This window comes from Gekko japonicus, unplaced genomic scaffold, assembly GCF_001447785.1.
Source record: "Gekko japonicus isolate JY-2015 unplaced genomic scaffold, Gekko_japonicus_V1.1 scaffold182, whole genome shotgun sequence".
NCBI classification, from domain to species: Eukaryota; Metazoa; Chordata; class Lepidosauria; order Squamata; family Gekkonidae; genus Gekko; species Gekko japonicus.
In genome coordinates this window covers 1,355,981-1,368,352 of record NW_015173128.1, presented here as the reverse complement: position 1 = coordinate 1,368,352, position 12,372 = coordinate 1,355,981, and the positions used below count along the sequence as shown (strand labels likewise).

The following is a 12,372-nucleotide window of genomic DNA, read 5'->3' as shown; positions in this document are numbered from 1 at the left end:
TCTGTACTCCTGTTTGCCAGGCTTTCTCATCTGTTTTCGGTTGTGAGACCCTCCTCCTTAAGGCAGCTTCATTATCATTACACTCCTCTAGAATTAGTCTCGTATCAAATACTTTCTCAGAGGAGTATCTTCGAAAGGACTCTTCCTGATAAAAAGATCCTTCTAATCCTACTGAGGCCAGCACTGGGTCCATGTTACATAATATCCCTTCCGAATAATCCATGGATCAGCAGTCCTTCTTAATAGCCTTCTTTCACCTTTTTGCCTGTTTGATCTTTAAGCTTTGAGCCAACCCACCATGCCACCATGTAAGACACAGGCTTCGGGTTCTCTGGCAGAATACTTCAGGCTCCACAATCAGGCTTGGCAAATTAGGCAAAAAAAGCTTTTATTGTCGGAAAAACAACAAAGGCAACCTCAATTAACAATGCTTTAAGGATAAAGCAAACGTCCTTCAGGAGGTTGCCAAAATACAAAAAAGTAATTAAAATAGCACTTACAATAACTCCACAAGGTAGGAAAACATCCTACCCACCAAACGCGCGTTATCCTTTTTCCCCCCACACCTTTTGCTATTTTATCTATTGAAGGACCTGTTAAGACGCTGCCCCTCCCTGTCTCCAGTGCAGCTGTCCATTAAAAGATCTCAGCTGTGCAGCTCTTGCAAAGCTGAGTACCGGACAGTTCCTGTGAAGACTTGCAAGGTTGATCCTCCCCCTCCTGCCGTCCTTCAGTTCTACTGAGCTGCTGTATTACAGCCAGGTTGGTGTCTTCCTTACACCTCCCATCAAAACTCCTGTTGTCCCCTGGGACCTTCCCCTGGTCCTTCGCCAACTCACCAGGAAACCTTTTGAACTGCTCGCAACTTGCGACATAAAATTCCTGTCCTGGAAAACAGCCTTTCTGGTCGCTGTCACTTTAGCAAGGTGAGTTGGAGAAATACTGGCTTTCAGACATGACACTCTTTACTTGAGAAATACTGGCTTTCAGACATGACATTCCTTACTTGTCATTTTTGCCAGACGGCATCCGCCTTGTACCTGACATCTCGTTCTTGCCAAAGGTAGTTTCAGAATTTCACCTACAGGCAGAGGTCTTCCTCCCGAATTTTTTCCCTGCTCCAACATCCCCAGAGGAAAGGCTGTTATACACTTTGGATACGAAGCGTGCGCTTCTGTTCTACCTAAACAGAACCCGTCCAACAAGACGTGACTGTCAACGGTTCATTTCCTATGCACCAGCAAGGCTGGGAACTCGCATCACGGTTCAGCGTTTGTCAGGGTGAATTGTAGGTCTCATCTGCCTCTGCTATCTGATCGCCAAACAGCCACTGCCTGGCCCTATCAGGGCTCATTCAACCCGAGCTGTTGCAGCCTCAACTGCCTTCCTCCAGGGAGTTCCCCTAAGGGACATTTGCAGAGCCGCTACATGGGCTACGCCTAACACTTTCATAAGGCACTACGCCCTAGATGTCCGAAAGAACTCTCGTACCAACATGGGACGTCACATCTTATCCTCGGCTTCGCAGTAATGACCTGCCAGCACCCTCCTCCAGGTAGGCCACTGCTCGCTAATCTCCCATGGGTGTGAAGCACAGAGACCACGTCAAAGATAAACAGGTTGCTTACCTGTAACTGGTGATCTTCAAGTGGTCATCTGTGCATTCACACCACCCGCCCACCTTCCCCGCTGCTGTCAGCTTCTACATTTTCCATAGGGGTTGATTCGCGGCGGTTCGAAGGACCTGGCGGGATGTCCGTGCCCACCCCTCTGGGCATGCATGGTGGGGTTCCTGTGTATGCCCGAGGTCTGGGCGCAAAAATCCATTAAGAGCTTGCTACAATGCCGATCGATCCAGCGCATGCATACTGTATCCCATGGGTGTGAATGCACAGATGACCACTCGAAGATCACCAGTTACAGGTAAGCAACTTGTTTTTTTTTCTTCTCGGTCAATAAGATTCAACAGATACTTCTCTTTTCCCCCTTCCTCTTCCAGATAGCCATGCAATTTGGCACTGCTTGCAACATTTGCTGATTTTTAAGTTCGGAACTCTAGGAACACTGGACCAGCTTTGCTGACATTGGGAGAGAGCCCTCGAAAGGGGGGGGGTCCTTACTTGTTCCATGTTTCCGGCCAGCAGGAAGGTCATGGCTGCCTTGAAGAGTTTTTCTGCCTGAAATGAAAAATGGACAACTGTCAATGGAGAGGGCACAGTGGAGGAGAGAAGGAGATGAAGAGGAGCTGGTTTTATATCCCACCCTTCACTACCTGAAGGAGCGGCTTACAATCACCTTCCATTCCTTTCCCCCCCAGCAGGCACCCTGTGAGGTAGGTGGGGCTGAGAGAGCTCGTGACTGACCCAAGGTCACCCAGCTGGCTGCAGGTGGAGGAGTGGGGAATCAGACCCAGTTCTCCAGATTAGAGTCCCACCCCTCTTAACCACTCTGGCTTAGTGACCCAGCATCTGCTTGGCACCCAGAAAGTCTCCGGTTAAATCCAGTTAGAAGGATCAGGTAGGAGGTGATGTGAAAGTTCTCTGCCGGAGACCCTGGAGAGCCGCTGCCAGTCTGAGCAGACGATACTGACTTTCAGGGCTCTTTTTGTAGCAGGGACTCCTGTGCATATTAGGCGACACACCCCTCATGCAGCCAATCCTCCAAGAGCTTACAGTAGCCCCTGTAAGAAGAGCTCTGTAAGCTCTTGGAGGATTGGCTACATGAGGGGTGTGTCGCCTAATATGCAAAGGAGTCCCTGCTACAAAAAGAGCTGACTTTGACAGCCCAATGGTATGCTTCAGTATAAGGAAGTTTCATGTGGTGACTGTCCTCCCAAGAAGGTATGGTTGCCAACCTACCTGCTAATATAATTGATCTCTAGACGACCAAGATCAATTCCTCTGGAGAAAATGGCAGGTTTGGAGGACAGAGTCTATTATACTCTGCTGAGGCCCCTCCCCTCCCCAAACCCCACCACCCCCGAGCTCCACCCCCAAAGTCCCTAGGTATTTCCCGACCCAGACCTGGGAACCCCAGGCCCTCCCAGGCCCCCCTTAACATGCAGTGGGAGTTATTTTATAGCATTCACTTACATGGTCCAGCTGCCCCCGCAGAAAGGCCAGGTTCGCCATCTGCAGTATAGCAGAGGAAGAGTCTATTTAGAATAGATTTACATAAACACAATCATTTTGTATGACGGCCTGTGTGGTACAGTGATTAGAGCACTGGGACCACAAACAGGCAGAAGCGAATGGGTTAAATGTTTAAAAAAATCAAATGCCTTGGAAGCACAGAAGTTTTACACAGTACCCTCAATCCTCAACGTTTCCCGGATAAGGGGAAAACGCTGTTCAAACAAGCTACAAAGATGATCTGACTCCAGTGGTAACAGGAGAAAGAAATTTTACTTAAAAAAAACAAAAACAGAAGCAACATGTCACATGACATATTCATGTAGGTACCTTTAACTTATTGTGAACATCCCTAGAGCAAAGTATAGGTTAGAACATTGAGATAGCAGGTACAGATGTTGGTTTTAAGATACAAAAATGTGAGCTCATAGAAAATAATGATATGTGATATTGTATTACACAGAGAATATCTATCTAATAGATATTCTCTATATTCTATATATTCTCTATATATAATAGAGAATATTATTGGAAACTTAAGCATTTGATACCCCCGTTTGTGTTATATGTATGTATGTTAGGTTTGTCTGTTATGAAAAAACAAATAAAATTGTACCATTTGAGGGCAGATTTTTATATAAAAAAACTTATTGTGAACAGATTAACTTCAAAAAAGTTGTGGGATATGTATATTATGGCTAAACTCTCGGATAATCTTACGTGTTTTGATAAATGTCCTACCCGTACCAACATTACTTCAGTATGGTTTCCTACCCTATCTTATCTCTCCAAGTTGCAGGATATTCCTCCAGTGATGGATACCCTATGGCTCTGGTAAAGCAGGTCACTTAGATCCAATTGTTCAGTAATGGTACTCTTGACTGTGTTTGTATTCATGTTCTTTTAGTTTCCGATCTTAAGTTTTGAGATGCAAACGTGATTGTGCATAATCTAAAATTTTCACCCTATACCATTAAGTGTTAACTTGATTTTAGCGTAGATATAACTCACTGAAGTTTTGATGTTTACTTTCACTTTGTATTATCGTAAAAACTTTAATAAAATGTATTATACAAAACAAAAAGGTTAACTTACTACAGCTCCAAGCCCAGGGAAGAGAGAGAAAAGGGGAGGTCCCTTATAAGATGAAAAACTGAAGACAAGCAAGGGCCAAGGAGGCTCAACGTCTTTCCCATGAGAGGGTGGGGCCAACTGCCAAGTCTACCCAAAGCCTCTTGCATGCAGAGTTACAATATCCACAGAAGCTAAGTTCAAATACCGACTCCAACCCTGAAGCCCACTAAGTAAACTTAGGCTAATCACCCTTTCTTTGCCTGAGTTATTTCCCAGCACTGCTGTAGGAACAGAATGCAGGCAAGGAGATAGAATTTTTAGGCGGCTCTTTAGAGCCCCAGTTCTTTCACTTGAGGATAAAAAGGAGGAAGGAGACTCATGCACTACACTGGGAGATCCCTGGAGGGAGGGGGAGATAAAAATGAAGACCGATGATGGATTCTCCTTTTACTTTTCCTGTCCAGGAGGCAAGAAACCTGACTGTTAAGTATGCAACTCAACAACGAAGTAAGTAACAAAGTGAATCAGCTGTATTGAGAACGAGAACTTCCAAAGATCACACAGCATCAGACGACACACGACTCCACACACACAGGTAGCAGTGGAGCACAGCTCCTTTTTAAACTCTCCCGGGCTGGCGTAACCACGCCCTCACATAGTTACCATCCAATCATATTGCATAGATAACAACCAATCATTTATCTTCCCTCCAGTACAGACCTCTTACATTTCATTGGTTACAGAACATGCTTCAGCCAATGGTGTTGTTCCAGATTAGAATCCGGCTGAGGTCTCAAGCTTAACATTGTGTTTCAATGGTTAAGACACAACATTGACCACTGGAATCGCCTAAGACACTGCCCCCACCCCACCACTCTTGATTTCAAGAGCTGCTGACTACCCACTTTCAAGAAGGACTTGAATCATTACTTTAGGTTTAATCATGGCTGCCAAGCCGCGGCGGGGGATCCGCACATCTTCACAGGATCCTTGCCGCGGGGCTGTTTGGAGTCCCGTTGCCAGAGCGACACGTAGCGTCACATCCTGGCGATGGCGGTGCAACGCGTATCGCTGTCCCCCGCGGCAGGGATCCTGTGAAGACGTGCGGATCCCCTGCCGCGGCTTGGCAGCCCTAGTTTTAATGGCCTTTATAAGCGTTTACATTTTGTCCCTCGGCTAGGGTAGTCAACCTCCAGGTGGTGGCTGGAGAACTCCTGGGATCACAACCAGGGCCGACTTATCCACAGTAGGCACAGTGCCTGCGGCCCACAATACTTTTAGGGGCCCACAAAAATTTTCTTTTAAAATCAGTGGGGTGGGGGGGAATGAACGTTTATGGTCAAAGAAAATGTCTTAATTTTTTCTCTCCTCAGAAAAAAAAAAATTAGGGCCCCCGAAAATCTATTTTGCCTAAAACAAAAACATTAAAATGTTGAGGTATCTAAAGTTATATCAAAAATAATTTTTAATATTGATATTATTATGGTGGGAGGGGCCCACGAAGGCAAAAGTGCCCAGGGCCCATAGGACGTCGTAATGCGACCCTGATTACAACTGATCTCCAGGAGAAGAGAGATCAGTTCCCCTGAAGAAAATGGCGACTTTGGAAGGTGGACTCAATGACATTATGCCACACTGAAGTCCCTCCCCCTCTCCATACCCCGCCTCCTCAGGCTCCACCCCCAGAATCTCCAGGTATTTCCCAACTGGGAGCCAGCAACCCTACCTCACACCAATCTCACTGTTGCAAAGCACAGAGCTGTTCCCAGACAAACCGTGTCATACGTGTAGATGATGCCATTCCTGTTGTTGGACTGGTGAGAGAGTCGGGCAGCCTCGTGCAGGAGCCGCTCAGCTTCTTCCAGCTCTCCTTTCATGATGCAGAGCTGGAGGGGAGGGAGAAAAAACCACCCCAAACCAATGAGTGGAAAGCTGGGAAGATACAATAAAGTGTCATGTTGTGGCGTCCTTGCTTATTGGGGAGACAGTTTCACCTTTAAAATACTCTCCGTGTACCTAAACTTGGTAGATTTCTGCTGCCACCAGGAATTAAAAATTTCAAATCTCTCTCTTTTGGTAGAATGACCTAGGGTCTGGGCACTTCAGAGGACTATGTGACCCTGAGGAAGGACTGTTCTGATTTCTGGGATAAGTTTAAACAAAAAAAATGATTTATTTAATAAGGAACAAAATAGGTTCCTAGATATTTTGAACTGTTGCTTATAAAAAAAAACTTGTAAATAAAACTGGCAAAGCTTGATCTCACAAACAGTCTCTCAAACTCCCAAAACTCCACTCAGGCGTAGACTCTCAGTCTAATCTCTCACTCATCTATATCGCCACACAGGCTGAACTCTTTGTCTTCATCACACAGAATAGACTCAAAACCCATATTCACACAGACTAAACCGTTTGTCTTATTTACACAGAAAGGACTCAAAAACTATGTTCTCCCTTCAAACTTCACACACAGAATCACTCTCATAGACACCCCTCCTCCCACACTCTCAGTCATCAGCCAGTCACATCACACTTGTCTCCCTCTATCAGCCTTCTTACAGTATTACGGTCAAACAAAACATTTAAAGAAATACACACACCAAAACATGGAATCATTACACATATTTCCACCCATGTAGGGGTGCATGGAAGTGCCATGGGGAGAGGCACTGGAGACATAAGGCTGCCAACCTCCAGGTGGCACCTGCAGATCTCCTGCTATTGCAGTTGGTCTCCAGGCGACCAAAATCAATTCCCCCGGAAAAAATGTTTGTTTTGGAGGGTGGATACTATGGCATTATACCCGGCTAAGGTCCCTCCCCTCCCCACCCCCCCAGGATCCACCCCCAAGATATCCAGGTATTTCCCAACCCAGAGCTGGCTACAGAGGCAGCACGGAAAGACAATATCCTCAGAAGGACTTGTGGAGGCGGGGTGACAAATAGTCAAGCCTCAAATCCAGGGGCATTTTTCTCCTAAAACTCAAATATTCTTTCCGCTGCCTCACCTTGGCTTTTTTCAGCAAAAAAATTATCTCCTCTTCTGCCTCTTCTAGGAGGCTTTCCGTGGCATCCTTCTCTGTCTCCTCTTCAGCTTCTTGGGAGAACAGAGAAGAAGCTGGGGAGAGAAAAGGGGCATCACTCCATCATGCAGAGGATGCTATTTGGGGTGCATGTATGGTTGCCAACTTCCAGGTGTAGCCCGGGAATCTCCTGGAATTATACTTTATTGCCAAACAGCAGAGATCAGTCTCCCCCGGAGAAAATGGCTGCTTTGGAGGGTGGACTCTATGGCGTTATATCCCGCTGAGGTCTCTCCCTTCCCCAAACCCCACCCTTCCATCCCCATAATCTCCAGTTATTTCCCAACCTAGAGCTGGCAACCCTTGGTGCATGAGTGTCAAAGATGGGGGGCTGCTCTGACACACCTCAGGAACCAACACCAAGAGGAAATTTGAGCCTAGAGTTAGAATAATAGAATGTTAGAGTTGGAAGGGACCTTGCAGGTCATCTAGTCCAATCCCCTTGCACTCTGCAGGAGCACAGCCGAAAGACAACCCTACAACATACCCATAAGATAGTTGTCCAGCCTCCGCTTGAAAACATCCAGCAAAGGAGCATCCACCACCTCTCGAGGCAGACTGTTCCACTGCTCAACCACTCTTACAGTTAGGAAGTTTCTCCTGATATTTAGCCGGTAACGACTCCCTTGTAATTTCCACCCATTAGATCTAGTCTTGCAATTCGGAGCAAGAGAGAATAGATCTGGTACATCTTCTACATGACTGCCCTTCAAATACTTGAAGACTGTAATCATGTCCCCCCTAAGCCTTCTCTTTCCCAGGCTAAACATACCCCACTATTTCAGCCTTTCCTCGTAAGACTTGGATTCCAGCCCTCTCACCATCCTGGTTGCCTCTTCTGGACACGCTCGAGCTTGTCAGCATCCTTCCTGAAATGTGGTGCCCAAAACTGGACACAGGACTCCAGGTGAGGCCTGACCATAGCAGAATAGAGCCGAACGACCACCTCCCGTGATCTGGACACAGAGTTGCCAACCTCCAGGTGCGGGCTGGAGTTCTCCTGGAATTACAACTAATTGGTTCCCCTAGAGAAAGTGGTAGGTTCAGAGGGTGGACTCTCTGGCATTATCCCTTTCTGAGGTCCCATCCCAAAACTCCAGGAATTTCTCAACTCGGAGCTCACAACCCTATTTGAGCCTCTCACCCTGGCTCAAGGCTTTTTGTGGGCCCTATTTGTGTCTTCCTTACATACATTAAAAATATTTAGTTCTGGACTTGGGAGGATAAGCAGCAGTAGGGGCAGTCAGGAAAAAAACTTCTCTCAACTTGAGGCAATTGTTGTTGCTTATTTTTTAACGGTAAAGGATGAGATGGTTAGGCAGTGTTATCGAGGCAACGAACATGAAATTCAGCAAACTCCGGAGGACGATGGAAGCCAGGAAGGCCTGGCGTGATGTGGTCCATGGGGTCGCAAAGAGTCGGACTCGACTGTGTGACTGAACAACATTTTTTAAAAGAAGGTATGGGTATCTGGCCTTTCCCTGTGCATAAAGTGGTTGCCAACAGGCCTGGAGAAAAACGTTCTGCACCTTTAACAGAGTCTTAATACATAGAAATGGACCACTGACACTTTTCATGGCCAGGTGAATAGCATCCCTTTATGCCTCTGTGAAAGACGTTTCATTTCTCCCGTTGGCACCCCTAGTGCATAAGACAGAAATTCAGCAACACCCAAGCAAGTATGATTAACAACTGTAAAATATAATTTAGTACAGAGAAAATTTGATTCTTTTCCCACAAAAATTGTCAGCATAGAATTATTTTTGATAGCTTTCGCCTTCCTTTGCTCCACCGTGCCGATCTCCAATCAAGGGAGACGCCCCGCCCACATAATAAGCTCTGCCCCTTCGCTGAAAGCCACACCCCTGCGTGTGCTTTCAACTAGCGGTTCCCGAAGTACCGCCCACTTGCCTGATAGGACGAGGCCGAAGGCAATGGGCGTGGCTCCGCCGTGCGGCCGGGGCCTCTCCTGCGCGTGGAGGTGGCGCCGGCAGAAGCCTCGGCCGGAGGCCGCTAGAAGCGGCGCGACTGCCAGCTTTGTTCGTGGCAGCCGTCTTAGCAGAGCCCATAGCGACATGGCCCCTTTAAGAAAAGGCGGGTGACCTTGTTAACTGTATTCCCCGCCGCGTGACGCGGGGGAAACGGAACAAGAAAGTATCCGGAAGTAGCGTGTGAATATGTAATTTCCTGTTTCTCGCGCCCGCGCGGGCGTGCTGTCTGATTGGCTGACGAAATTAAAAAAAAAGATTTTGGTCACATGTCATTACTTTTTAAAAAATAAAGCGCGCTCGGGTGCTTCGCAAAGGTCGCCTACTGGGGACTGTCGTCACGTGATCCAGGTCAGGCTCTCTGAGGGCTCGGGGGGGGGTTGAAGGGCTGCTGTTGCTAGGCAACGGAGGTTGAAAAAGGTACCAAAAGTTGGTGTCTGTTTGTACCTGCGCAAGTTTCTTCAATCATCAGCCTTGTGAAGATAATAAAGATGTAAGTGGCTATATTGCTCCAGGCAAAAAATATAAAAGCGTTATCTGTGTAATACCGAGGGTTGCTGGTCTCCAGGTGGCCGGAGATCTGGGATTACAACTGATCTCCAGGCAACCGAGATGAGTTCACCTGCAGAACATGGCCACTCTGGAAGGCAGATTCTATGGCATCTTGCCCCATTGAAGTACCTCCCCTCCCCAAAACCCCAACTTGCTCAGGTTCCAACCTCAAAATCTCTGGGTATTTCCCATCCCAGTTATTCCTTTGTGTCTCTTGGGAACCAATTTTGACTGAAAAGTGGGGCAAAAATAGAATCAACTCGTATTTACTGAGGAGTCCCACCACACATTTGGTGGAGCAGGCTGTTGCTCCTGATGCCACAAAAAAAATCTGACCTTTTCTAGCAGAAGTCCTTGTGGACTAGAGGCCACCTCATCAGATTTATTTTATTTATTCATTTACATGATTTGTAGTCCACCTTTCTCACTGAAACACATAGCATCACACAAAAAAGTCAGATACGGGTAACAGGATTGGGCATTCAGTAAGCAGTGCAATGGGGTTTGGGTTGCAGAAATTTGAAACCGTTGAAACAAACCGTAAGTATTTAAACATGACACTTAAAAGGTGCTGAAATTACATAGTGGGAACATGCTTAAAGCAACAGACAGTACACAGTAGTATAGCCCCCAGTGCCGATCCCTTCGTCAAGGCGTCTTTCTGAACCATTTTCTTTCAGTACAGCCCTATTACCTGCATCCAAAGGTCCTCCTGGATAATTCCGTGTTCATGGAAAGCCAGGAGAGTGGGAGCCTTCCTGGCCTTCCTGACCTCGTCAGGCCATTCCATCAGGTGGGGGCCACAACAGAGAAGGCCACGTGTACAGGCAGTTGTTGCACGAGATGGATTTGCAGTCGGCAGTAGGGTTGCCAAGCCTGGGTTCAGAAATTCCTGGGAATTTGGGGGGTGGAGCCTGGGGATAGGAGGGGCACGATGCTATGCAGTCCACCTTCCAAAGCAGCCATTATTCTCCAGGAGAAATTGAACAAATGTCTTAAATAATCAATCATTTATGTAGTCTGGAGATAGTTTCCATTCCAGATCTCTAGCCCCTACCTGGAGACTGGCAACTGTAGTTAGCAGGCACAGAGCTATACATGACTATGGAGAAAACGGTTTCAAACTGCCGTTATCTGCCTGTGTTATACATGCACGGATAATCTGCCAACTGAGGACCCCCACCTTGTGCGGCTGGACTGAATCGGTTCCAGTTCGCAAAAATCTTCAGCTGGCGGAGAAATTTTTTCGTCTCTGGGTTGCTGCAAGATTCCTTGTTGTTTTTAATGCAGGAGGCAAATGCAGCTGTCTCTGTAGAATTCGTCACAATAACTCAGTCTTTAAAAGGCTGTGAGAACCCATGTTGCTAGTTTTTTTTCAAGTGACAAGAGTATGTTCTTTTTGGCATCTTGCTTTGTGGAGGAGGAAAATGGTTATCTGGCTAAAATTGTGAATTGTTAAATCACACACTGGCACTGGAAACCACTGCTCCACAGATGTGGGTGTGTTAAGTTCCATCAAGAAGAAGAAGAGAAGAGATTGGATTTATACCCCGCCCTTCACTTGGAGTCTCAGAGCGGCTTACAAACTCCTTTCCCTTCTCCTTCCCACAACAGACACCCTGTGAGGTGGGTGGAGCTGAGAGAACTCTGACACAAACTGCTCTTTTTCAAGAACAGCTCTTATCAGAACTATGGCTTGCCCAAGGTCCTCCAGCAGGTGCAAGTGGAGGAGTGGGGAATCAAACCCGGTTCTCCCAGATTAGAGTCCACACACTTAACCACTACACCAAACTGGCTCATTTCCGACTTCTGGCAACTCTATGAATGAGTGATCTCCAAAACGTCCTATCATTTACAGCCTTACTCAGGTCTTGCAAACTGAGGGCCCTTGTGGTTTCCTTCATAAAGTCAATACATCTCCTGTTGGGTCTTCCTCTTTTCCTGCTGCCTTCAACGTTTCCAAGCATTTCTGTCTTTTCCACTGAGTCTTGTCTTCAGCCTGAAATAGATCTGACTGTCCTAAACTGGTGGAACTCTCTGCCGGAGAACACCCCTGCCCTGCAGGAATTATTACCTTCCACAGGGCATGCAAGGCAGAGATGTTCCGCCAGGCATTTGGTTGTGGACAGCGATGGGACGGTATAAAACCTGGCACTCTCCCCCCTCCCCCCTAGGATGCTTGTGGAAGCTGATTTTTTTTTCTGCCACCATCTTGGCATGTGTATTGCTTTATTTGTTGATATGTTTTAGGCATTTTAATGTTGGTTTTAAATGAAATATTTATTGTATTTGTTTCTGTTGTAAGCCACCCTGAGCCCTGCTTGCAAGGAAGGGCGGTCTAATAAGTTCTGGATGATAATGATGATGTGACCAAGCTACGACAGCCTCAGTTTGGTCATTTTAGCTTCTAGGGGAAGTTCAGGATTGATCTGGTCTAGAAGTGAAACCTACTTATTTTTGTCAGATACCTTGTTAAGACTTTGTTACGATGACCATCTAATACTGCCACTTTTCAAGAGTCAGCTCACCCACCCCAAGATAAATC

At 46.7% G+C, this 12,372-nt stretch overlaps 1 protein-coding gene across 3 annotated transcripts in view; it reads right to left on the bottom strand.

The window, feature by feature from the left end:
• Nucleotides 1-9,416, bottom strand: part of TTC19 (tetratricopeptide repeat domain 19) — a 22,941-nt gene extending 13,525 nt beyond the window's left edge. For all 3 annotated transcript variants that reach the window (XM_015422045.1, XM_015422047.1, XM_015422046.1), the window contains exons 1-5: nucleotides 9,199-9,416; nucleotides 7,213-7,322; nucleotides 5,981-6,091; nucleotides 3,093-3,131; nucleotides 2,121-2,177 (exon numbers count right to left, since the gene is read on the bottom strand). In XM_015422045.1, the coding sequence (XP_015277531.1) occupies nucleotides 2,121-2,177; nucleotides 3,093-3,131; nucleotides 5,981-6,091; nucleotides 7,213-7,322; nucleotides 9,199-9,364 (483 nt within the window). In that variant the 5' untranslated portion in view covers nucleotides 9,365-9,416. The remainder of the gene's footprint in view (nucleotides 1-2,120; nucleotides 2,178-3,092; nucleotides 3,132-5,980; nucleotides 6,092-7,212; nucleotides 7,323-9,198) is intronic.
• Between the last annotated feature and the right edge of the window lie 2,956 nt (nucleotides 9,417-12,372).